The 27,665-nt window shown below is 42.0% G+C and overlaps 1 protein-coding gene across 4 annotated transcripts in view; it reads left to right on the top strand.

Annotated features, from left to right (window-relative positions):
• The first annotated feature begins 283 nt into the window (after nucleotides 1-283).
• Nucleotides 284-27,665, top strand: part of srgap1a (SLIT-ROBO Rho GTPase activating protein 1a) — a 103,160-nt gene continuing 75,778 nt past the window's right edge. For all 4 annotated transcript variants that reach the window (XM_034084613.2, XM_034084612.2, XM_034084616.2 and 1 more), the window contains exon 1: nucleotides 284-960. In XM_034084613.2, coding sequence (XP_033940504.1) covers nucleotides 897-960 — 64 coding nt within the window. In that variant the 5' untranslated portion in view covers nucleotides 284-896. The remainder of the gene's footprint in view (nucleotides 961-27,665) is intronic.

Here is a 27,665-nt window from a genome sequence, read left to right as displayed (position 1 = left end):
TGCATGGGTGCAAAGTAGCATTTACATTTTGTTCAAATTAAACATTTCTATGAATGTGAATTTAGTGAAAATGCATGGCTAATTGTTAAGAAATTAAACGTGTGTTATTTTATTAAAAACGATAAGTAGGAAAAGCAATTAACCTACACATTACAAGCCATTCGTTACACTGAATGTAATTTTCTGCTGACTAATCTGGTCAAATAAAAAACCGCCTTCAACTCCGCGAGCAGGGCTGTGAGTCCGCGGGTGTCCACTAGCTGTCTGTGAGCATGTCCCTCCCTCCTGTCGCTGCCTGGCTCCAGCTGCGGAGTGCTGCAGTCGGCCTGCCTTGTCTGCCTCTGAGCCTGCTGGGAGCTGGGGGGAGAAACCGTCGAGGGAGAGCGAGCAAGGGGGGAAGTGTGTGTGTGGGTCCCAAAACTGGAAAACCACTACCAAAAAGCACACACGCTCACGGTTCAGACCGACTTTAAAGCCCTCCGGACGGATTGTTGGCACTACTTTACCTAGAGCAGTGAAAAGCCGCCACGGAGAAACTTGCGTGATTGTTTTTTCTTCTTGTGTGGTAGCAGCAGTCCTGTTGATCCGCCGACTGCTCTGTTACTTGAGGGGAATCATTGGTTGGAGCAGCATTGCGCATTTACACCGCTGTATATCCAGGGGGGAAAGGAACAATGAAGAACTAATCGTCTTCTTCTTGCTGCTTTAGGTCGAGCTTGTCGCAAACTTAAATATTTTCCAGTGTAATTTTGTATCGCGCCTCTTTTCTCCCACCCGCGTTCATTTTTCTCGACCTGTGTGGGATGCGTCGGCTGCTGTAGGATTCCGCTTGTTGACAAACAGTTTTTTTTCTTACAATAAGTTTACAACAAGCTTCGGAGAAAAGAAGACAGAAAATGTCTTCGCAGAGGTTCAAAAAGGATAAAGAAATCATCGCGGATTACGAGAGTCAAGTCAAAGGTAAGTGGGTGTTTGGCTGGGAAATGCTCGGATCCTGATTTTGGGAGCAGGCTAACGTTAGTTCACCACTACCTGCATAAGAGCCACAGCCTATTTCATACAGCCCATAGTATTACAGCTAGTAATGTGGTCTGTTACATTCTAAACGTTTCAAAATAAGACCCATTTCTGTTTTCTGCAAGGCAAACTATCACATGTCTAACCAGAACATTTAATCTTCACATAACTTAGTTTTGTATACAAATCTTACAGGCCTGGTATAACCATACAGTCTATGGGTATAACGTACCATGTATACCAGCAGTGTGAACTTCATTAGCAAAATAAAAAGACTGGTAATTGCATTCAGAAGTGGCTATTAATCCTTTTGTTTGACAGTTTTTCATGTGAAAAACCAATGGAAGTGCTTAGCAGATTCACCATTGAACCGATCCTTATCTTCCACAGATATAACCTATCAAGTGATCTGTTATGTTCAGGTTGTTTGTGCAATCATGTTTCAATCTTAATCTTCTGTGACACCCGTTACTACTACTTCTTGGTCTAGTGCATTTTATTATGATGACGTGTTTAACAACCTGTTACTATCAGAGTTGGTGTGAGGATCTTTACTGATATGTTCCCACGGCATTATAGCATGATTATGCACCCAAACACAGGAAGAGCACACGTTAGGACCTGTCTTTAAAGATTGTTGCTCAGGGGCCACATCAGAATAACTGGTTGTTTGGGATTGGTCATTTATTACTATTCTATGCACTCTGTTGTGTTTTCCATTCAAAGTCATCAGCCAGATTCCCAAGCATAAAACTGCAATGTTTGGGTGATGGAAGGTGCACTAGGGACCTATATCTTGTCTCCTTTAAAACCCCCATGCATGCAGAGCAGAGATAGTTTATTCCAAGATAGCCCAGCTCAGGAAAGAAGCAGTCGCTGCTTCAGGGTAACCATGGGGACGTGGCCCCCAGCCAACAAGCTCTGTTCTTCAGTGCCTGTTAGCATGCTGAAATACCACCTATTCACGTCCCCGTACACAGCCTTAAATCCAAAGGAAGGGGGAAGGTTAGCGGGGGTCGGGAGGGTATGAAAGAGAAGGCACCAGTGCTTCTTGAGGAATTACAAAATTGCATGTGGTTGAGCACAAGCTCTCATTTTTGAGGAATGTTCATTCCTCCCCCTGTGAGGATGACTAAGGGGTTTCAGCCAATGATAGAAGATGATGCAGAGTCATAGGGGGATGCTGAACAAGAGATGACGAAGCCTCCCATTTACAGAACCCAGCGGGGTAATAACAACAACCTGATGCTTCTGAGAATAGCTGTTGCTAGACAGGTCCACTGGAGACTCCGAAAACCCTACTGAGGTGTATTGTTTTGTTAGAAAGGCAGAATTGAATTCCGAGGGTAATGCGCAGGGGCTTATTGTCGTGCATTGTAAATATTCTCACAGGTAGCTATTTGCATAATGTACTGTATTTTGATCCGTTTGCATTGCAAATAGCTTGCGGGTATTACATTTGGGAGTTGGTTTATTTCCAATCATTCAATTAATTATTTTGGCTTTAGACATTTTTGTGGTTGTGTAAGGATCATCCTATGTGTTGCAATACGCATTGACAAAAGAGCTACAACAATACATCGATCGACATCCAATCATCATCGTTTTTTGTATCTCTTAATCATTTCAGTTATTGTTGTTGATATGGCAACAATGTCAGAAAAGGGTGTTTTCAACTTCTTAAATAAATATGTTTCTGCTTTTCTGTATTTTATATATAGTAATCTGAATATCTTTGGGTTCAAGAGATCAAGACATTTGAACACATCACTATAGCCTCTGACATTATATAGAGTAGACCAAATAATTAATTGATGAATCTAGAAAACAATCTGATGATTAATCTGTAATGAATGTAGTTCTAGTTGCAGCCCTAATTCAAAACCTATTAACCTTTTTCTGCATTTATACAAATTCAACTCACTGAAATGAACCATTAAGGGACCTCATGTTACATATTTTCACACGCAGCATATTCAGACCTACTGTATCATCTCTACTAGCTTTACGCTTGTTGTCAAGCATGGTAATGAAAGTCTTTAGTAGGTCAGATGTCTCCTGCAGATGCAGACTCTGATTATTCTGGAAAATGTCTGCCAGGCTTGTTAGAATATGAATAGTTATCAGTGAAAGAAAATGCATTCAGACAACATTAAGTATCATAACTTAGAGCAGCTCCTGATTTGCAGCTGTAAAGCGTTTTATGAGGTAAGAGTTTGCAGTGATAATGAGCCGGTTCACATCTGCAGTGTCGCTGATAGCCAGAGGCAGATTCTGGTGAGCAGGCATTGATTACTCAAGAAGTAGAACAACAAGCAGCCGGAGCTCATGTTTGATCCTTTGGCTTGCATCTTCTCTGTCTCACAGTCGGAACTTTTGTTTTTAATTCTCACAATATTTCATCAAATAACTGGCTGCCGGTTTTATGCTGTTCTTACATAACCTCTTTGATCTGTGGCCGTCTGCCATTATCCAGTAATCCAGCAGTTACGCAGATTTGAACCAACATTTTCCTCTTTTTTTTGGATTCATCATTTTTATGTGTATATATTTAACAAAGCAGCAACAATGTGCTGAGTGGAATTGTTATTCGGGTCAGTAGATGAGAGGTATTAATGTAGTTTATACGGTAACACTACTCTTCTCAGGCTGGGCTTGTCATCAGTGGACATTTACTTCTTAAGTACATCCAAACTGCCTTTTTTTCTCCCACAGATAAAGTGAAATGGATATGTCATTTTGGCAATTTGAGGAAATTATCCTTTTTATTGAAGGAGCTCTCTAGCAGGGGGATTTAATTTTGTCTTGCCTAAATCAGCATCTACATCAAGGCACAGCTTGTTTTGGGAAAACAACAACATTAAGAAGATTGGTTAAGACGGTGGAATTTGTTTGTGCTTTATGGTGCACATCGGTTGCAGTCAATTCAAGTCATTTATAGCAGGCTAAGGGAAGGTTGTGGGTATGTTGGCTTTCTCTGTGGGCCCTTGTTTCTGTGGACTGGTGGATCAGGGCATGGCAGCGCTGCCGTGCTTTCTCTGGGGCAACGTGTTGTTTGATGTCAGCCTGTGGCTTGCTGTTTGTGGCCTGGGGGTCGTGGCTCTGATGGCAGGAGCCCTTGAGCCCCTGTCAGGGGTTCGCTTCCGGATCATCATAAAGGCTGCCCCCTTTGACCTGCCTCCACTGCTGTTTGAAATCCGAGCCCTGCCCCTCTGCACACTCAAACAGAGTGGTCTGCTTGTGTTTGTATGCAGGGGGATTAAAGGCAGGAAGCTGCTTTGAGGTGGTATGGTTTCAAGTTATCTTTCAAATTAGTAGGATTTGTCTTGTGGTTAAAAGTCATTAGTTTATTTACATTTGGAATAGCGGAAGTTCATTTCCAATTGCGTGGCAGCCAGGGGATGAACATGTATGTGTTGATTAGTCTCCATTACACAATCCAGATGTCACACATATGTCACATCTGGATCACACCGAGTCACATCTGTAATTTTGCTATAAATGGGCCTTTCATGTATTTTTGGTGAAATAAATGCAGCATGTCTCCAGACTTCAGCTTGTGATGATGTGGAGAATGTGGTGAGCTGAAGCTGCCTTCTTATAATTTAGAAAGGTTCATCTTGATTTAAAAGACTACTTGGAATGCTACAGAGTACTTAAGCAAATAGTCTCTTCAGGGTCATAAATACAAACAGACAGCTGCAGAGTGCTTTTACAGAAAACGTGTCCATGGTGCTTGTTTTTTGTCTTCACAGCAACATTACACCAGAGGTCGCGTTAACCGAATATTTTCCGTCAATGACGGATTTTTTCTATCAATGACGGAAAAATCTGAAAGCAGTCCGTCATTTTGACAGATTAGAACACAACTCGGAACAGCGCCAAAATGTCCACCAGCGGCCCACATTATATTACATCCTTACTGGCCAGGTAGACTGAGGGCGATCTACTGTACTCCACTGTAGTCTGTAACTATTACTATTTAGTCATTCACACCCCTGTCCAGTTGGTGGCGAGTGTGTGTATATTAAGTAGTTATTGTCTAGTCTAGTTGTTGACCTCGTTGATTACCTTGTTGTTTAACCGGCTTTAGCAATCGCAAAACGTCACGGCAGCTGATCGTCCGAAGCTTTTTTAATAAGCCCAGTAATTGTAATGGTGTGGAATAAAACGAGGTGAAAAAAGAGGGATTGATGCGGTGGAGGATGAAGGACAAGCCAGTAAGACTAAAACTGACAACGTTCATCCAGCGGCAGAGGGGCAAGCAAGTTACATTACATTGCATTTAGCTGACGCTTTTATCCAAAGTGACTTACAATAAGTGCGTTCGACCAGGAAGACACAACCTTGAAGAAAACAGAATCATATAAGTACATCAGGTTTCATAGAGCCAAGTATTTCAAGTGCTACTCAACTGGCTATAGATAAGCCAGTCCTTTATTAGTATATAAGTACTTTGTTAGCAGTTCTATGTTAGTAATTCTATCGCTCGAGGTGGCAAGGAGTGGCAAGGAGTTCAAGCGGGAGTACCGGGTTCAGTGGGAGCAAGAGTTTAAGGGGCTGAGGAGGGAAGATGGCAAAATGTTCTGCGACATCTGTAGAAAAGCTAAGATGAGTAACGGATTTGTCCGAGGGTGCACGGCGATGCAGAAATCAGCGTTCAGGCTACAGCAGATCAATTGAGTTGTTCTTGTAAATGTTTTGTTCATATTTTGATTGTAATTGTCTCATTTAAAACGATGGCATTGTTCATATTTGCCTGTTTAGGCACAATGGTCGTGGTGTTTGTAGCGGTCTCTGCTCTGCCCCCCTCTGCAGTGCTGTCAGTGCAGGAAAAAATAAATCATTCATGTTCGTGTTGACATGAAAAGTGACCACACAGTCAGTGCCTCTGTTCATCTTTTTTTTTTTTTTCATGCCCTTAAAAGTTCTGTATGAATCATTAAATAAAAATGAATGAATGAACATTTGCTGCTCAGTACCCAAACATAAATATTAAACATGTCTCATCTCATCATTAAAACTCTTAAAAAACTTTTATCAAATAAAATGACGGGTAATAATGGATTATGACGGAAATGTTACGATCCTGTCCGTCAAAATGACGGACAACGAAAAAGTCTAACGCAACCACTGCATTACACTCACTTTTTTATGCAAACAAAATAACAAAATAGATCCCAATACACATTTTAAGTATAATTATATCTATCTGTACTCCAAAGGAACTTCTCTTTTACATTTTCTGTTTTTTACATTACATATTGTAATAGTGTCAAACTGAAAAGAAGCATGGTTTATGAAGATGGCACAAGATATTGTACTTGATCTGAAACTGAAATCTGTTATTAATCAGTTCTACACTTTTACTATGGATGAACTAAAGGTTGATTGAACTACCAAATGCTTTGTAATTCCATTTTTAATAAGAACAGATACACTTTGAGAAGGATTCTCAAACTTCAGCTGTCAGACTCTGGTGTAGCTATTTCACCATTGGTAAATACTGTACATTGTGGGATTGGCACTTCATACATGAAGGCATTTGTCGCCATAACCTGACCTTTGGTGGCAGTCAAATTTTGTCCCATTAGCACCAAGATGCAGCCACGTGAGGACGTTCCTCTGCCCGTACTGTCGAGTCATGCTGATGTTTCTTTTGGGAAGTCATATCTCTGAATGGCAACTTGAGAGCAAGTGCTATTAAAGTGTTGCTTGTGATATTGGACACTAGATACAATAAGAAAAGGCTTTTATCCATCTTAACCTTCCTCCACTTTCTTGCGGTCTCAATTACTTAATCTAAATTGCATCGATATGCTATTTCATTTAGCGGATGCTGCCTTTATTTGCACTGAAACCAATGATTTAACACTTCCTGGTGGAGTTAAGTTGCAGCTCATACTCCTCAGTGGAGACTGTTGGATCCGTGCGTCTTAACAGCTTCTCGAGGTGTTGATGGACGTTAGAGGTTGACACACTAACGGAATCCTAACGCCACCGGAGCACTTCTCCACAACATCACACATCCATCCACACACTCACCATCTGTTTTTACTACCCCTCCTTCTGTAACTGTGTGTGTAGTGCGTTTCACACCCGGCGGTATGGCATGGGGTGTGGCATTGGTGTGTGTTTTGTATGTGGGCGTGCATTTGCATGGGTGGGTGAATTGGTTATTGACAGCAGCATCTGTGGCTACTCAGCCTTTTTGCCGTTTTAATAAACTCTGCTGAGCACACACAAGGCTTCACTTTCCCTGCTGAGCTTTTCATTGTTGCCATAAAGGCCACCAGGACATTACTGCAGCCCCCCCTGACCCCTCACCTCCCCCCTAAAAACCAACCCCTATCCATGCCCCTGCGTCCCTAAACCAAACAAAAAGGCTGCAATTCAAGTGGCACTGTTGCAGTTAAAGACAAAACAAAAAGTATGGTGTTAAGAGTGGTGGATGAATGAGTCTTAAAACCCGGGACTGAGTTAGCATTTGACAACTTACGGTTCCCTCATCTCAAAGTCAACATGTTTTGAACAAGTTGTTGGTCAGATGCCTGAAATAAGGTCTGTGGTTAACACAAGCTTATTCCATTTAAATTTGCGAGTAAATTCCTACTTGGGAATTTGTAATAAAAAAGGGGGTTCCTAACAAGTAACTACCTGAGATGTGACGGAATGATTCCGTCCTTAGCTTAGTAAGGTTTATGTGAAGCCATTGAAATTGTCCTATAGTTTGTTTATAGACTCATCGATTAACATTAGCTTTAAACTTCTGCTGATTGCATTTACGCTCTTAAAATCCAATTGTAAATATATGAAGATTATCCTGCTGAACAACGTGTAATTATCACAATTGTGCGGTTGCCTCAGAGCTTATTTTCTGCAATATATTGGATATTTGTTTTGGAGACCTTGCGATGCCAACTTCTGCCAATAAAAACGAGTCATTCAAGCTCCACTGTATTATCTTCAGTTGTAAATCACAGTTCATTCAAATTCTTCCCAGAAAGGATCAAATCAAACCCACTGAAGCATCACACAACACGAGACAGTTTTACCTGTCATTGAAGCATACAGAGACTGAGCATCCTTCTTTTGACAGCTGCATACACCACATTCAGCTTCTATTCCTCCTCTGTTGTTGGTGTTGGGGCATAAAACGACTCCCTGTGTGGAACTGCAGTGCCGGTTAATGAGCTGGATTGGATGCAGTGTGTTGCTGTACTGCATTAGCTAATAGGACGTACAGGGTGTTAATGGAATTGGACCGTGTCCAAAGAAAGTGAAACAGAAGAATTAAAACTAAGGGAACATTTAAAGGGAAGGTTGAAAGGGGGATTTGTGGAGATCTTTGGCAACTTTCTGAACAACGTTAGTTCCTTTGAACCACTGCTGTGGTCCAGCAGATGGACAGACAGGAAGGCAGACAGACACCGTTTGACCATCAGGCCATGCTGCTGTCTGCCACCCAGTAGGGCTGGATTTAGGGTAAGGAGATTGGGGGATGGGGAAAGGACGATATGAGGTCAACGAAGGAATAAGTGAAGACGGAGGTCATAAGCTCCGACTTGGTTGACTTGTTTTAATCTGCGTCTGAGTGTGTTAGGCCCATTCATCTGCCACATGTAAGCCGTTGATGTGGTTAGTGGTGGGGAAAGCTTTTTAAGATGGGTGCAAACATGCTGCAAGTGAAGTGTCCTGCTGGTCGTTATTACCTGTGTTCACTTAAACATTGGGACATCTGCCACCTTGGCTCCCCTAGGGCCATTTACGAAACCGAGTATTAAGTAATCAATGAGACTGATAACCAATATCTAGGAGATTTCATTCTTACAATAAGTTCAAAATGTAGTAAGTGCAACCCGATTAATGACGGGTTTTCATGAGCACATCAGTCCCCATTACTATTGGCATGTGTACAGCATAATCTGAGTTCAAAACGCGGACACATCATTTACGATTTGAAAAGAAAGAACATCAGCATGGCTGCATTTCTAGCAGTGGTGGAAAAATGTAGCTAATGTTTTTGGGAAACAGCCAAATATCAAGTCCACAAGTTTAAAAAAACCTACTTCCTGTTTGGCCCCAGAATACCACATAATCCTCCAGATATTAGAGCTGCCCAGTGGAGTTTTCTTGTAAACAAACAAACAAGTTATGTTTGTATTGACGATTCCACACTAACCAGCTCTATTACACTACCAGCCTTCAGCAACTCTTACTGGAAACTTCAATCTCACTGCACCACAATTTATAGAGACTGTGGTTACTAGGTAATGACTTTAAAACATGTAAAAACCTTCCTTGAACAAATACTGTAATTGTGTTATCTGCAGTAACCATGAAATTAAACTAACTTTTAATAAACATCACCTTTCTTGTGCCACAGAATGTTTCCCCTTTTTGATTCACATTTCTGAAACAACTAAATTCTGCGTAATATTTTGACTTCATCAAAGCAGTGAGACATAAACAATCCAAAACTCAAAAGGAAAAGACATGTCTTACGTAAAATCGAATAGATATAGATGTACAGTCTCAACTTAAGCGCTGTATTCATCTTGTCTTACCCCAGATAAGGTCACTTGTTCCTTTTTATATTTGTTTATATTCAACAGCTTTCACCTGTCATGCTTCCAAGCGTTGCAAAAATAAATCATAAAATGCAATCAAAAAATGGCTTTTCATATTTCCCGCTCTTATATAATTCCCACCGTATACTTAGCTTTGTATTAAATAAATAATTAAATGCAGTATCTAATATGTAAAAAAGATTGGTCCAACTTTTCATTTTCTCATAAAGAAATGCTCCTAAAATGTCCATTACCAATCAATGTTATTCACTGCATACATAGTAATGTCAACAACTCATCTTATTTTATAATGCTTGTATCTTCTGGGACTTTATCTCCCCTAAGCTGTCTTCTCAGGCAGACCAAACCTGCAGGCAATTATAACCCTAATTAAGCTTATTTTCAACATGAAAATGACTACAACGTCTCTAATTTCTGACCAAATCAACAACAAACCAAAATCCTTACAGAGTCTGTTCTGATAAATGAGAGGCATACAATGCAATTTACTTACATTGTAAAGATTTACACATTGACCCCCCAGAACAATTGATCCCTCCGCCTTCTGTCGTAAACTTCCTTTCCCATCCACCCATAACATTGACAAACAGAAGTTTAATTTACTGATCACGCAATTCGTTTTGGTCCCCTCCCCCCTTTTCCTTTCTTCTACCGTAACCTCATGACCCAGTGGAAGCAGACCTTGAGCTGGCTGCCCTTCTAATCCATAGCTAGAGACCAGCCCTCGAGGCGTGGCTGCCATGTTGGGCTGATGGCCTAGATGAAAGTCTAAGGGGGAAATAGTATCATAAAGAAGGAGTGGTCAATGAAATGTCAACTGAAGGCTTCACCCCCTTTTTGTGACTGTCAGCTTGATTGATTATAGCTTCAAGCTAACCCCGTCTTCTATTTAAGAATATATTGCTGAGGACATCCCAAGATGACTTCACTGTTTCATGTGGTAGCTTCTCTCTCTGTCTCTGGTTCCCTCAGCCTGTTTTTAGTACTGCTGAGAGATTCTGCAAAGACTTTCCCATGGTCTCAGCTCTTTGCCTACCAACTCACAATAATAATAATAATAATAGATTTAATTTGTTAGCGCTTTTACAGGTGCTCAAAGACGCTTTACAGATATAGTGAAGGGAAAAGAAAAGGAAGGAACAACAAATAAATATATAGTTAAAGTTAAAGTCAAATAATACAAAAACAATCACACATTAAACACCGATGATGATGATGTCTGATTTGGCACTGTTCAGTTGGAGATAGTTTGTTTGCATCCATGCTTTTATTTCTGAGAGACAGTTGGTGAGAGTGGAGTGTGTTGTGGGGGTGATGGTTTTTGTTGAGATATAAAGTTGGATGTCATCGGCGTAGCAGTGAAATTGAAGGTTGTGGCGACGAATTATTTTGCCAAGGGGGAGCATGTAGAGGATGAAGAGGAGGGGGCCAAGCACCGAACCCTGGGGGACACCTTGGGACAGAGGAGCAGTGGAGGAGGTGCAGTTGTTGATGTTGATAAACTGATGTCTGTCGGTGAGGTAGGATTTCAGCCAGGAGAGTGCAGTGTCGGTGATGTTGAGTAATGATTCGAGGAGGGACAGCAGGATGGCGTGGTTGATGGTGTCGAATGCTGCGGTGAGGTCGAGGAGGATGAGGATGTTAAGGTTGCCGGAGTCAGAGGAGAGGAGGAGGTCGTTTGTGATTTTGAGAAGAGCTGTTTCGGTGCTGTGTTTTGATCGGAAACCGGATTGAAATGGCTCAAAGACATCATTGGAGCTGAGGTGGGCTTTAAGTTGTGAGGCAACGACACGTTCAAGTATTTTTGACAGAAAGGGGAGATTTGAGATGGGCCGGAAGTTGGACATGATGTCAGGTGTGAGTCCAGGTCTTTTGAGAATGGGTGTGACAGCAGCCAGTTTGAGAGAGGGGGGAACTGATCCAGATCTGAGGGAGGAGTTAATGATGGTGGCGATGAGTTGGGAAATGGCAGGGAGGCTCTCTTTAACAAATTTGGAGGGCATTGGGTCAAGTGTGCAGGTGGAGTTAATTCCAGTCATGAAGTCGGACAGTTGCATGGGGGTCACAGGGGAGAAGTGGGACAGGGGCTGTGAGGTTAAGGGGGGGGGGCCAGGAGGGGAGGTGGGGGGTGCTGATGAGGGTGTCAGATTGCTGTAAATGTTGCTGATTTTGGTTTGGAAAAACGAGAGGAAGGAGTTGCACTGCTCTGTGGTGAAGGATGAGGTGGCGTTGTCACAGGGTTTGAGAAGTTTGCTGATGGTGGAGAACAGACGCTTGGGGTTGCTGGAGCCAGACTGAAGGGTGAATGAAAGGTTGTGAATGAAGGGTTGTGGTGGGTTGCAGCAGGAGGAGACCAAGGCTGAGTGCGCAGTCATAGCTGGTGTCTGAGGTCCTGTGAGCTCTGGTTTGTTCTCAATGCTCCCTCCCCAGAGATGGAAGCTGGAGCCATAGCTATAGTCCAGCAGAGGATATGTGGCAAACGTCTAAAAAAGAGCAATTAACAGATAAAGATCTGTCAGCCATGTTCCTCCACTGCTCAATGTGTCCCATTGCCAGTGGTCCTGCTTTATGTCCAGTCTAACTCGCTCAGTTTATAAGCTTAAAAGTGTTTCTCTTTGGCTAACAGCTTGTCAGGGACCAAGCAGTAAGACAACAGGACACAGGAGTGGTTTAAATAAACTAGGGTTTTTATTTACCCAAAAATCCACAAAACATCATATAATAGCAAGGCCTATAAAAGAGGTCAACAGAAAATACCTCAAAGAAACATAACAGGTGTTAACTCAACAAAACGGACCTCCTACAATGAAAAACCAAGGAACCTATATAGTGGCTTGGTCAAACCAAGTTGAACCCAAGGGATAATTAATAGTCACATCATACACAAAGGACACTGACAAAACCCAAATCCCCCCTTTGACATGGAAGCAGGTGGTTTGTCCCAATCTGTCCCAATTGGCTCCTTGCAGTATTTATGAGTCCTCAGTGCTCGGCCACACCCTTTGCTGAACCAGGAAGTAACCTCCCCCAATGGACATGGTAACATTTAGAGCAAATGTGTGGTGTTAATTGGCATGTTTTATTGTAGCTGCACTGGAGAAAAACTACTGAAGATGAGGATGCAGTGTAGTTGGTTTACCCTGTGTGGCTGTGGCCATCACACAGCTCATGTATAAAAGTAAAATAAACTTAATGTGAGTGAAGATGTACTTTGTATTCAGTTCTCTTTGAATTCGTTTAACATATTTATGAAGCTTTGGTATTCCCTGAAACTCTCCAAGCTGTTATGCAATGTTGGTCAGCTGTTTCTATAAATATCACAATTATTTTATTGTCATGAGTCCTCATGTCATGCGGTTATTATGCAATCGATGAAAGGGCTTTCTTGTATCTTCTGCTACAGTCAGATGAAAAGAATGACTCCAACTGAGTCATCAACAATATCCAGCACACTCTCACATTGACACACAGCAGACTAATTAGTATTAGTAGTTGATGAATAAAATGCTAGTGACATGCAACTTAACTGGTATTTTCTTCTGTCTGTCCTGCCTTTTGTCTCTGTCCTCTCACTGACCCCCTGCTGGCGGCCTTCTGTCCAGGACAACTTGACCCTCTGGTCATCAAAGCACTAACCTTTGCTCCTTGACCTGAATCCTGGACCAAATCTCTGCCAAATTCCTCCCTGCCGTGCTGACGCCATAATAATAATAATAATAATAATTCCTTACATTTATTATAGCGCTTTTCCAGATGCTCAAAGCGCTTTACAGATACACATTACACACATATTTTTTATATACATGCAATGGTCACTGTGCCATGGATCGTGAATGCTCGTTGTCCAATCAGACAACCTATTCATGACCTTTCAAGAAGGTTTTCAGAAACAGACATATATTGTTACGGGCAACCTATTTGCATAGTAACCGGTAAATGGCAAACCTCTAAAATACAGCAATTTTTTGACCAAATTGTCCCCGGTAGTATGGAGCCTCGGAAAAATTACTTTGAAGCTCACCAGACCATGGAGACAATAGCAGAAGACAAAAAAAAAAACACTGAATCCTCTTTTATGAATTCTTCTTTTTTTACCACATCTTCATAAATGTGAATTTAGAACAAATTACTCACAATTAATCACCCAATGGTGTTTGTATGAATGAAAGGATGCTAGATTATGTCCTTGTGATATCAAAGACAACATCACTTCGTTTTTTAGAGTCAATAGCCGCGTTCACACCGGAGTACTTTCACCCGTACTTTTCCCCTTTAGTTCCGTTAGTGCCAGTGCCCGTTGTGTTCACACCAAAAAGTTCACTTGGTTCCATTATTTTTGTAGTCTTCTAGGAGTGGCATGACTGGCATGCAAACTTTTTGAATCAAATTGGTCTGGAAAAATAGCGAGCACTGTCCTGATCTGCCCCTTTTCTCATAACGCTAAGTAGAGCAAAGCCAATCTGACACGAATGGTCATGAGGAAGAAAGGATGCAGGACACTTTTATTTCTCCTTAATTATAGATTGTGATCTGCACTCTGAGCTGGATGACAGTCATTGCTGAAACACCATAGGAAGGGAATAGAATAGTTTAGAACAATTCAACAATGTCTGCACAGTTTGTATCTGTGTGTGAGAATACAAATGCTCAGTCAGCTGCCCAGCGTGGACACAGACACTGGGGGCATGCCTCATATTAGTGCTGCCCGATTCTTGCTCAAATGTGAATCACGATTTTCCTCCATAAGAATTGAGATCACGATTCTCATCATTTCAATGAAAATATTTATTGCACTCTCACTCTTATACGTCACGTGAGTACAATGAATTTAAACAGACAACATTTGTCTCTCTTGTAACAAAAACATAACTTTGTCTTTAGTCTGTAGTTGCTGAATACTGAACAAACATTACTACATTCAAAATGTGGCACCTGGCGCCAACTATTGTGGTTTTAAACAGACACCATCAACATCAAAGTGCTGGACTTAAATCCAAGTCTCAGTTTCTTGTAGCAAAAACATAGAGTAAATCAAATGAATTTGACAGCCAACTACTGTGGCTTTAAACAAAGTGCTTGACTTAAAGGTCCCATGTCATGGCCATTTCCACTGATCATAATTCCATTGTTGAGGTCTACTAGAATAGATTTATACTGTGCAATTTTCCAAACTCACATTGGTTTCGCATACAGCATCTCTGTAAAGTATGTGTATTCACTCTCTCCACTAAACGGCTCGTTGCAGCTCTTGCCCCCCCCCTCCCTGTGAGCCCAGTGTGCTCCGATTGGTCAGGACGTTGTGAATCGCGCTGAGCTCCGTGGAGGTGTGATTTCCTTGTTTAGCGATACACAGCGAAACACAGCCAAACTCACCCTGAGCACACACAAAGTTACGTGTGGCTTGATATTGAGAAGAAAAAGGTTGATAAACGCTGTGAGAATGGGTCTGCAGAGAGAATTTCGCCGCGATCCCAACTGTCTGTTATCAGCCTGCAGCCAGGGAGGAGAGATCAGCAGAGCTGCATGCACTGAGTGTGTGTGTGAGGAAGTCCGTGGATTGGTCAATTTGGACCAATCAGCGGGGGCTTAACGTAACGGCTCCGCGGATGTAACGTAACGGCTCCATGGATTGGTCCATTTCGATCCGGGTACGACCTGACATCAGATGTCCCCAGAAGAATCAAATGGATGATGACGTTTCACCAACGAGGCGTTTTGGGGAGGTATTTTCTGTGTTAGAGTTTTACTCGCTACATGGTGTACTTTGAGGGTTTTGACTCTGCAGACCGTTTACATGCATAAAAACCTTCATAACACACAAGGGGACGATCAAAATACCTCGCCACAGTGCTGAATATAAAAACAAAACAGTCACAGCTTTAGAATAATAATATAAAAAAAGCCTAGCCGGCTAGCACCCAGTTCAACTACTGCACTTAAAGGTTCTTGTACTGAAAAAACCATAAACTTAAACAAAGTGCTAGACTCCACATAGAAGTAGTAATGTCACTGAATCAAAAAGGATTAACTTAAATACTGCAGTCAGTACTGAATATAAAAACGGAACAGAACATAAAGTTACAGCTTCAGAATAAATGTAAATAAAGCCTAGCTGCCTAGCTACTAGCACAGTCCATCTACTTTTTTCGGCACAAGCACAACTTCCCTCTCACTCTCGCCAGAGTCGCCACTGGGATTTTCATCGGTGTTGTTGTCATTGTCCTCGACTTCCTCGTCACTCATTTCTGTGTCACTCATTTCTGTTTTTCTTGTACTACTAGTCGCTCTCGTCACTCTTTGCTAATCAGTGCTGATGCTAACGCTTCTGTAAACATACTGCCGGCTCCTGCCCTCACGTGCTGCAGTCAGTGAGTGTTGCCAGGTATACTTATTATAAGCCACATTGGGCTTATCTTTCTGTAAAGTTGCTTGGTGGTAAGTAATAATGGTTGTTGCGGTTGTGAGCTTGTAGACCCGACATATATAGGTTTAAAGTGCTCATGTTCTTTTGCGCTTGTTTTCATAGACCTGGTTGCTTATTCCTTCCGCAAAAACTGACAACACTAGTGGCTGCAGCGTAACACTGCATGAGAGGAGGAGAGGCAGACAGAACACTACCATTTGCATGCGATCATGGTACTTTAATGTTAAATGTATAGAGTATATTTGCTTTACATCGTTTAAGTATGATTGACATTGCAAGTTGGTATTATTCAGAAGCAAAATAGAAATTTAGAAATGAGATCACATAGGTGTCTGAATCGAGATCACAATCTTTTTTCGATTAATCGTGCAGCACTACCTCATATATCTTACTTTTTAATCAGGCAGTGTGGAGGAAGCTACCGTCTCCCCTGGGGTCCTGTGATTTGTCCTGTTTAATGGTGTGTCACAGGGGTGGGATACATGGCAACCTGGCTGGGGTCTCTCTCTCTCTCTCTCTCTCTCTCTCTCTCTCTCTCTCTCTCTCTCTCTCACACACACCTCTGTGGGGGACAGAAAGGAGAAAGCCCCAGTCTTGCTCACTATAGTGTAGGGAAACAATGAGCAGTGAAAGCTGATCTGTCTGTTCTTTTCTTCTTCTCGCTCTTTGTCCTCTGCTCTCTCACTCCGAGCAGCTGCCCTCAGGTCGGCCACATGCTAGGCTCAGATCTCGACTCGTGGTGATCCTAAAGCATTTGGCGGATCAGTGTGGTGTTGCCCCCTTTAGGCAAAACTGGCATTGGATTACACTTGCCTAGTCTTGTCACGTTTGTGTTCACGCAGTGGCGATGATAAAAGCTAATAACGTGATATTATTACATACATTTCTTCAGTGGAAGACATGTCACCTCAGTGCCGAGAGCCAGTGTGAGAGCCGACTCTCAGAGTCAACCACTGGTGTTTTAAAAAGTGGGAGAGGACTGGCAGTTAAAGCTTTCCTGAGGGTAGGTCGGAGTAGATAACAGCACCCGACTCTCTGAAACTTCCTCCATATTGGCTTCCACTATAATTATCTGGGAATGAGGTCTTTGTGAAGCCTCCTCATTCTTTCTGTGTGTGTGTGTGTGTGTGTGTGTGTGTGTGTGTGCGCGTGTGTGTGCGCGTGTGTGTGCGTGTGTGCGCGTGTGTGTGTGCGTGTGTGTAGGGGTTGGTCATGCTAGCCTCTCTTGGCCTCTGGTGTCCGACAAGAAAAAGGGCTGTGAGGGGGGTGTCATTGTGGACTTCCTCATTCTCCACAGCTTGGCTTTCACTGAAGATGAATTGTGAGAAATCAATGCCTGCTGGCTGTGACTGGGACTGTGACAAGGGGCCTGATTGTGCTGTGGTGAGCCGCTCAATCTGTAATCTGAGTCAGGGGAAAATCAGGATGTGATCTTTGTTCAGCAATGCTAGGCACAGAAAAAAGACCATTGGATGGTCTAACTCAGGGGTGTCAAACTCAATTTCATCGCGGGCCACATCAGCATTATGATTGCACTCAAAGGGCCGGTTGTAACTTTAAGACTATATAATAATACATATATTTAATATATATAAAATAATTATTATTATTATATTTCATCATTGCCTCTGCATTGGATTATCATTGTATAGGGTAATGACTTCATAATTAACTACGTCTGAAAGCAGAAGTCTACGGCAAATAATTGCAAGTCTCTTCAGTGAGAGTGTCACAAAAGGATTGAAAAAGAAACGCCACATTCTTGAAAAACAAAACAAGTGAAATTTTGAAAAAATAATCTAATTCTGAGAAAAAAGGCATATTTTGAGATGCATTGTGGGACATGTAGTTTATGGGCATTGTGCTTCTGTAAATCCCCATGTAACCGTATAATAAACGTATTATATTCTTTGCATGCCTGTCACTGATTCTTTCTAAGCACCGATTTACATTTTAGTACGGAATAAGCTATACGTCTATTTTATCAAATGTAGGTTCAACCGAGTGTTTTCCTTCAGAACATGTGCTCTATTGCTTGAGGAATTGAAGGTTCCAGCTCTCAATCTGGCATAAGCATATAATGATCCTGTCTGTTTCTCCTCCTACTCCCTTTTTCATGTGTGGAACTCTGTGGTTGTTCTTAAAGTTTGAGAAGGAAGAGCCAGTATTTATCCGTGCCTTAGTATAAAACGGCACACTCGACCTGCACTGCAGTGCGCTGTCTCATTATTATGTCCTTGCAGTGCGGCTTCGGCGTTACAGAAGTTGTTGCATCATGCTTGGAGCAAAAGAAACTCAAGTCCTCCTTGTACAGAATTAAACTCCCTCCATCTTTTAAAATTGTACTCGGATCTGTCAGCTTGGTTAGTTTCAGCTCAAGAAACACGGGGTTCTACTTAATATTTTTGTTCTTTTCTGGGAACATTTAAAAATGACCTTATAATAAAATGATAATGATGGTAGGCTTTAGATGGTCCCTCTTTCTTTACCTCTGGGGATGCATTCACAGCCCTTAAACAGCCATTAAAAATGTATGTGTGCATATTTGGATGAAACTCTGAAGTGTACCATGTCAGCATATAATTATATCTCTTTGATTTTAGATTATGCTTTTGCTTTGAAGTTTGGCTCTTGGCAAAATGTTTCCAGCTCTTTCTTGTGGCTGCAGGAAAAGACCCTCCAAATATATGTATGCTTTCCCCCAGTTTTGATTTACTGCCACTATCATCATGGTTTTTACATTACTTTTAAGGTAAGCAAGATATCTCTTTGTTTACTTGTGAATTAGTGTTATGTATCCATTATCCATAATATCATTGTTCAGATCAGTTCACCCGATTTAGCTTACTAGGGGAGTCCATTCCTCTTGTTAGTGAAATGATTGACCCCCAGATCTAAGGCAAAACCCCCATCAATATCCTCCACCTGCCCTTAATTCTTTACCCTCAATCTTCAATCCCAGCTTTAGCTCACCCAACCATGCACCTCATTACTCTAACCCCCAACCGCTGTGCCCTCAATCCCCAGCCTGAGACCAGACACGCTGAAAGCCAAAGTCATTCTGATGCTTTTCCTCTAACATTCAAACCAAGCTGAGGTGTCAACAGACCTAACACTGTAGAGAGGTTATCCCTGTGTCTCTTTAGAATGTGGTCAGATCTGGGTTAGTTTGGATGGAGCAGCTGGTCAGACATAGAAACGTTTAGAGGTGTTCTTTAATCTAAACAAATCTTATATCAGACATATGAAGGCGGAATACCAATTGGAAATGGACAAGGAACTAGTAGGACTACAGTCTTGTATTACTCTATATCTAACTTTGTATCATTGTAACGGTATACTTTTATGAATAATAAAGTTTCCCTAGAACACATATTTCAAGCATTACAGGTTTGAAATGTAACAGTTGCCAATTGTGATCAAAACGTTTGAGACCCACTGAGATAACTTAGACTAAAGTGAGCTATCTAAACACTCAAGAGTCCTTTTATCAGCCTCAGTCTGACTGGAGAGGACTCTCCCTCCACATCATTGTAGAAACATCTTCTTCTTCCGTTAGAGCCGCTAGCACCAGATGCTAATAACAACAGCGCCGGTTCCAGTGCACCCTCCCTTTCTCCCTCGCTCACTCGCACTTTGGCTGTGAGCTGCGGGCGCCAGATAAGCCAACATCCCCCATTTTCATCACTTGCAGCGCCCATCGTACAGGGCGAATGAAACGTGTAACCGGGGTGAAAAAGGGTGTTACATTTACTTAATTATGAATGTTGTTACATCAAGGCCAAAAATTAGGATGAGCACCAACGGTCAAAACATTTGTTTTCCCTCCCAGAGCTGTCAGCGCGGCGCCTCCACAGATCTGGCGCCCTAGGCGAACATCTATAATGCCAGTGCAACGGGCCGGCCCTGGTCTCAGGTTACACTGTAGGAAGTGTAGGTACAACGCTACATTTCCCGCCTCGCCGCAGTCATACAGTAGGCTACGGCGAGAAACATTTCCTCAGGCATCGAAAAGCGGAACCGAAATTCACATTTCTAAATGATGCCGTTGGAATCGAAATGTTGGAACCGGTTCCGAACCGGAACCGGTTCTCGGTACCCAACCCTAGTTATACGTGAGGTAATACTGATGTTAAAATTTCAATAACAGCATTTAGTCTCACTCAGGAGTTTAGTGAAGGCTGTATATTTGAGTTAGTCAACTCTATAACTCTATCCTTCCTGCCAAAGATCAGACTCTACATCCCCCAAAGTGAATATGTTTACAAGAGGTTGAAGCTGTCTCCACGAGTTATTATTTCAGCTGTCACAACTCTGAGCACCAGGTGGGAAAAGATGAACTGGTGTTCCTCTGAAGATTTTGGGAGAAGTTTCTGCTTCTTGTAAAAAGTTTTCTTCTGCACTACAGTAAAGTTTTAAATCGGAGAATATATATCTTTCGGTTTTTATTGCTGGGACTATATTTTAACAATAACAAAACAGAGCTCATGGTCGTGGCCCCAAAAACACTGCTCCGGAAGGTTGGAGATCTGCTCCTCACCATCGATGGCGGCTCCATCCACCCTTCCCCTGAGGTTCGCAGCCTGGGCGTCACTCTGGACTCTAGCCTCACCTTCAACTCCCACATCAGGTCTACCGTCAAAACTGCTCTCTATCACCTACGAAACATCTCCAGACTCCGGCCCTCTCTCCCCGACCCCGTTGCAGAAACATTAATTCATACCTTCATCTCCTCTCGTCTGGACTACTGCAATGGAGTTCTGTTCGGGGTCACCAGCAAAGCCCTGGACAGGCTCCAGTACGTCCAGAACTCTGCAGCCAGGCTCCTCACCCACACTAAACCCTGGCAACACATCACCCCCACCCTCATCCACCTTCACTGGCTCCCGGTCAAGTCACGCATCCAGTACAAACTCCTCCTGCTAACCTATAAATCTCTCCACTCCCTAGCCCCTCCATACATCTCTGACCTCCTTCAGCCCTACACCCCCTCTCGTCACCTGCGGTCCTCTGACAAAGGGCTGCTCTCCATCCAGCGCTCCAAGCTAAAAACATTTGGCAACTTCCTAACTTCCTGCTTCTCAAGACCGATACCGATAACCGATAATAATATAATATATATATATATTAAATGTACCTGTAGTTTTTGCACACCTGGTGGTAAAAAAAAGACTAGTAGTGAGCAAACGACATGAGCATTACTACTATGAACAAAACAAAGCCAAGAACAGTTTTGACTCTTCAAAGTGACCATATTTATTTTCCCAAACAAATCTGGCAAACTTCTTGCCTTTTCCAAAAGCCTCGTCGATAGGTAAAATCCCCGGTGCCTTTGCAGCTGGCTTTGGATTCGCCGCTAGTTTAGCAGCGCAGGCATCTTCGTACGCTTTTAACACACCATCGTAGCGATGGCGATGTTTCAGGTGACTAATCAGGTTGGACGTATTATAGCTCGTTGCCTTTTTCCCTCCTCGTGGAACTTCTGAATTGCATTTGTTAATACAAATAGCAAGCGAACTATCTAACTCTGAAACTTTGAAATAGTCCCATACTACCGACGACATGTTTGTTTACTGTCCTGGCTTCACGGCCGCACACCATTTACGTCACAGCCAGGCATGAGTTAGAGAGCGCTGGATTTGTGAAGAACTCCCCTCTTCCTAAACCACTAATACCACACTACTGGCAAAACGGGAGGAGCCGAGTGAAAAAAAAGCTCCCCTCATCCCAATCCACCCACACCGCAGTATTTTTTTCTTTTTTTTAACCCAAAAAATATATTGAATATTATCGGGCTATTAAAGGTCGGGTAGGTAAGTTTCAGAATCCGGCTCGAGATACACTTTTTGTTATATTCCATGGAATGCTCTTAACATCCCGATAGCAATGAATATCTTAAGTGCTTTGATAACAAATCCATAAAAAAAATGCATCTGTAGAAGCCGTAATACTGTACCCGGCTAAACGGATTGGTTGGCCTACCTGCCTGTCAGCCTTCCATCGGGGCACAAACTTATCTCGTGCCCTCATTGGTCATGTGCGCGTTCGTGTGTGTTGGAGGAGGGGCTCTGTGAGGAAGTGGCAGATTTACTCCGGTTGTGTATTTTCAAATTCTAGCGATCTCGAGCCGGTTTCTCAAACTTACCTACCCCACCTTTAATACTGTTATCGGGATGACGTCATAATTCCTAATATCGGACCGGTAATTATCGGGCCGATAATTATCGTGCACCACTAATAAATGTGACTAAATAATATTTGTATGGCGCTTTTCATGAACTCAAAGACGCATGAATAGCCTTCATGGTTAGCTACCTATTACATACAGTTGCATGTTCAACAGTTTTCTTAACTTTGGCTATTGCTATGCTCTATAATTCTGCATCATTATTTTATTATTGAGAACATGCACGTGTACTTAATTTTACGCCATTTCAGTGCTGCATAACGTCTCCATTTACCTGCAATCCCTTTCTGTGTGAATTAATTTCCTCATTTATTCACAAGGTGAAGGTAATATTGAATATATGACAAATGGTTGTATACATAAAGAGAAGCAAACAGAGAAATAACGCTTACACCAAGCACATCGCTAAACAAGCATTTATACATCCTATTAACACCAGCAGGGCTACCAGACAAGGATGCTGTGTGCTACTTGGAGTCTAATTTAAAGGCATTACCCCAGTAATCAATACTGCCTGTGTGTAGACACAGTGGGCTTTGTAAAAGTATTTTTAGTGAAGGCTGAATGGGCATGTGTGTGTCTGTGTGTGATGTGTACATAGACTGTGCATGACTGGACACACTTTCAGCTGTGCTTTGTCTCAGCCAGCTGCTCCTTTGCAGATAATACATTTGATCCATCTTCTTCGACCTTGAAAGTAGCCATGTCTCTTTAAACTTGTCACATTAAGAGCTGAATAGGAGACGAGCTGATTATAAATTATGAAAGTTTCCATTAGGGATCCATCTTTGTTTTATTTGTTTGTATTTTTCCCGGAAACTGATTGTTTAAATGTCTGGCTTAAATTGAATTTGGGGACCTCTTTTCCAAAACCTAAGCTTGAAGTGGGAGATAAGCAGGACACGAAGGACAAGAAAGTCTACCCAAGCTACTCTCAGATGGACAGATTAGCTAAAAGAGAGCAACCGCCTTTGTGTATAATCAAGAAAAGACCACATTGTTTGTTGTACAGGGACATGTGCAGTCCTGCTAACTTTCTATTGAACTCTTTTTCCAACAATGACACTATTTTCACATTGGAAATAGACTCAAACAGAAAGTGTTCAACCGTTTTTACTGTTCGTGTGCAGTTCGTAAAAGTATAGGCATCCACAACCATCTTCCGGTTTTTATTTTAATGTCCTCGACCAACTTTAGTATATTTCTGTCTGGAATATGTCACCTTAGACTTAGTTCTTCTGTGAGATTTCTTATTCCATAAGTAATACAACCTCCAGACTCTACAACAAACTCTGCAACCTCTTTCTGTTTGAGAATGTACTTGTCCCCAGTTCTTCAACAGATTTTCAACCTTGTGCGAATTCAGCCCTACTCTCTTTCACCCCAGCAGGTTTGCTGCACATGTCCCTGCCTCTGGAATTACAGGCCTGGTCTTGAATAGTAGGGTTGTTCCTTCTCGGTCCCTCCAGCTCATATGCTGGTTCAACCCTATCAAAGGCCCAGATACCACAAATCCTGCAAGTTGCTGTTTTTTGTGGCGGGGAAAGGGGAAGCGCACAGTGAGGGGTGTTCACTAACGAGAAGGAAAACACACAAGCAGAGGATGATGTTGTTCTTTCCTGTTTAGTGGATGTAGTACAAATCACAAAGGAATGGCTGATGTTTCCCATGTAGAGGTTTGCACTGGATACAGGGTATTTTTCACCCCTCTGATGTCGGACTCCACTGCGCCAGTTTGTGGTTTGCTGTAGTCTCTGGCACACACATGCTGGCCTGAAGTTGTCATTAATCACTGACCCAACCACAAGAAGACATGAGTAGGAATCAACAAATGTATCAATGGGGATACATCTTTCCCCCCCTTACTGTAGGAAAATGACCACATACATTATATTATTTACCTTATATTCGCTACATATTCTCTGTCGTGGGCTTATGATCTTTTGGAAGACATATGCTCCATATGTTAACGTTTTTTTTGTAAGGAACTTTCTCTCATGTTAAAGCCGTTGAGGTAAAGTTGCTATGTGGACTAACTCGGATGTTTCTTTTTTTATTAGCCAGTCTAGACAAAGGGCTCTGGGGATGGCACTGTTGGTCTCACAACCTGTCTTTCCACCACTTTGGTCTACATTGAAATAACTAAACATATATTTGATGGGTTTCCTTGAAATTTGGTACACATATCCACAGTTCCTAGAGGGCCAATCCTAACCTATTTGGTGTTCCCCAGACCCACAAGCACATCAGACGTTTTACTTATCTAATGAAATATCTCAACTTCTACGGGTTGGATTGGCACAGTATTACTATTTACTGACTTACTTTTGTTTTTCCAAAATAATTGATCTTTCTTGGCTTTTTCTCAGGCACATGGTTGAGTATTTATAGCCGCCACTCAAAAGTCCGAAATATTCTACAATCTACAATGAAGGCTTTTAAAGGAAGTGTGTGGATGGTCAGCACTAGCCTGGTACTATTTGGAAATACTGCTTGCATCTCGATGACCCCAATCCAACACATAATAATACAGGCTGTGACTGCAGGACATGACTTGATTATAGCACATGGAGCTTGCTTCTTACTTTATATATTTTGTTATTGTAATACTTTCTGTTCTTAAAGCCAAGGTCTGAACCTGATCCTCCAACATTAACATATTTTTGAAGTTGACAGCCTCTCGTAATCTCCTGATATTATTCTTGGAGTCATTAAAAGATGGTTTAACTTTAAGCTAATCATTGCCTAGTCTTTTTGCTGGTATTTGTTTTCATTATGTGGAAAGATGAAATATTTGAGCATTAGAAGGAGAATGAAAAAATAGCCCCTAGGTATGTTTCCTTAATCTCCGTTGCAGTAATATGTAGAATTCATTTTAGAGAGGCGCCCACTACCTCTTTTTTCTGAAAACTCTTGAGGTTCACATTAGCGAGGTCTTTACAAAGGATGCTGTGTATAATAAGAGTTACGAGGATGCTTTAACAGAAATGTCTGTGGGACATGGACTAGTTTCATTAATCTCTTGTCTGAGTCAGCGGACTGGATGTTTGCAAGCACTCAACAACAATACTGTGGCTTCTTATTCTCTTGCATGCTATCCTTCATTTGTAGCTTTTTCAGCTTTGCTTTTGGATAATCTTAGATGCATGAGGCTCAGACAAAACATTGAACTTGTTACCTCAGGAAGCTCCTTGACTTTGAATGATCAGATGTCGTTTTCACTAGGTTCACTGGGTCTACGTTTAGAGGAAGTTGAATAAGACACACACATATCCATTGTTGTTAAATGTAAAGCAAAGAAAAGTGAGCCATATTAATTTAATATAAATATTATTGAGTTCCCAGTGTATTCTTCTTTTTCATTGGTTGAATGTTGGATGGGGGTCCAGCTTTGTCAGTTACATCTCAGCTGTAACTGTGTACAGTCTTCTCCTCTCCTCCCCTATACTTTCCACGGGTCCATTGGTGCCACGGTGTCCACATTGTGGGAACACGTTGTCAACCGAAGCCGGCAGCGGCTCCAGCTGGCTCCGGGCCATGGATCATGGTGTCCCTGCCCAGCTCTGGTGTCTCTCTGTTGCTGTGTGGGAAGACAAAAGAAGAGGCCTTTAAGGTGTGCATACTTTGCAGAAAGGCAGATGTACAAACACATCGGGGGAATAGACAGCTGGACTGAGAGGCAGACAGACAGATGGCTTAGGACGGCAGCTATGTAGATCGTCTGGATAGAGGCAGACCGATGGATGGACAACAGAGGCAGGTAGGCAAACAGCCTGAAGATAAACATACAAGGCCAGGGATGTATCAGAGCATTGAACTGCCAGATTTGGTTTATTAGTTATAACGAACAGAAATGAAGTTGTTGAATTTTTCAATGTTTGAACACTTTCTGCAATCATAACTTGGAGACATTTTAATACGATTTTTTTTTATTATTGTTTAGTCTGTCAACAAAAATACTTTAACAGTTTGGTTATGGATTGAGGTCATTATTTTTCAAGCAAATGTTTCATTCTCAAATATAAAGATTACATTTAAGTGAGTGAGACTGCTGAGGGAAAGACGCGACTGCATGAGAGCCAAAGAAGAACATTTTATTTATCAGTTTAATATATTTGTATTATAATAAAAGGCAAACTATCGCAGCTGGTAACCTGTCAGGGGGGTAATAGGTCGATCCTTGCTTATGACAGGAATAAGCAGCACAACATTGCAGCTCGGAGTGCTATCGGAAGCACAAACCTGACCTGAGACCAAACTGTCAATGTGCATGGAGGGAGACGGGTGGAGAGCAGAGGTCAGGAGATACACAGGGCAGTCTGGAAATAATAGTGGGGAGCTTGTTGGTGACGGAGCTGTCATATAGATTCATCGGCCCCAAATGGAAAATTCTGGTCTGCATACCTGCAATTAAATGTACTCAACCCCCACACAGGTGCACACACTGGCCCCCTCTACCTGTTGTGTGTGTTGAGGAGCTACATTGTGTGACTTTTCATTTATATGCTCTCTCTGTTTCTTTCCCGCTTCCTTGGGGCCCACGAGGAGGGAATATATCCACCATCTCCTTAGAAACAACCTTACCTTCAAAACATTTTCACCGCAGGTCACAGAACTGCTCTGCCATTCTTTAGGTTCATCTTTCAGATTTTATAATCAAGTCTCTGCCAGCCTTCTCCATTTGTTTATTGCGAGGGGAAGTAAATATACCTATAGATGAAAGCTTGAGCTCCTCCGTTCCAGATGTTTGTCGCGTGACACACTCTTTAAAGGCATTTATCTCTTCATGTGTCGGACCGCAGAATTTCCATACTATTGTTACCCCAAACAAACATCCCAACTGTAAGAGCTGTAGGCTTGCTCAGCCAAGTATTTTGCCTGAGGTTAGATTTGCTGAAAATGAGAGGCTTACTGGCTGCCTTGACATATGAGCTTTATTCTCTTTATCTCTCCCATCACTAATATCCCCAAACAAAAGGACAAAGGCGGGCTAGATACAAGGCGAGGTCTCATGTTTCATTTGATAGAATTTAAAAAGTCAGTACATATGAGGTGTAACAACTACACTAGTTTTCTTAACTTAAAGGTGGGGTAGGTCATTTTGGAGAAACCAGCTCGAGTGCGCTAGAATCTCTTGGCCTTGAGGTCAGGCCAAGAGACTGAATGAGATCAATGTATTTTCATTATCTGATTCTGGAGCCACACAGATAAAACCACTTCCCATCCTGACCATTAATTGTCCACATTTGTATGAGCACAAGTGTTAAAGTGCAACTATCATGCTATTTTTAAGCATATATTATGGGTCTCAGATATATACAAAAATATAAAAACATGTCTATGATGTGTTTTGCTCAAAATACAAACAGATCATGCATTTTAGACATCTCTCATATCGCTCTATAGCAGCCCTGTTTAGAGCTCAAATTATTTTTCTCTCGCAGGT

Source organism: Pseudochaenichthys georgianus, chromosome 6 (genome assembly GCF_902827115.2).
Source record: "Pseudochaenichthys georgianus chromosome 6, fPseGeo1.2, whole genome shotgun sequence".
Taxonomy (NCBI): Eukaryota; Metazoa; Chordata; class Actinopteri; order Perciformes; family Channichthyidae; genus Pseudochaenichthys; species Pseudochaenichthys georgianus.
The sequence above is the reverse complement of the archived record's forward strand: the minus strand, read 5'-3'. Positions and strand labels throughout refer to the sequence as shown.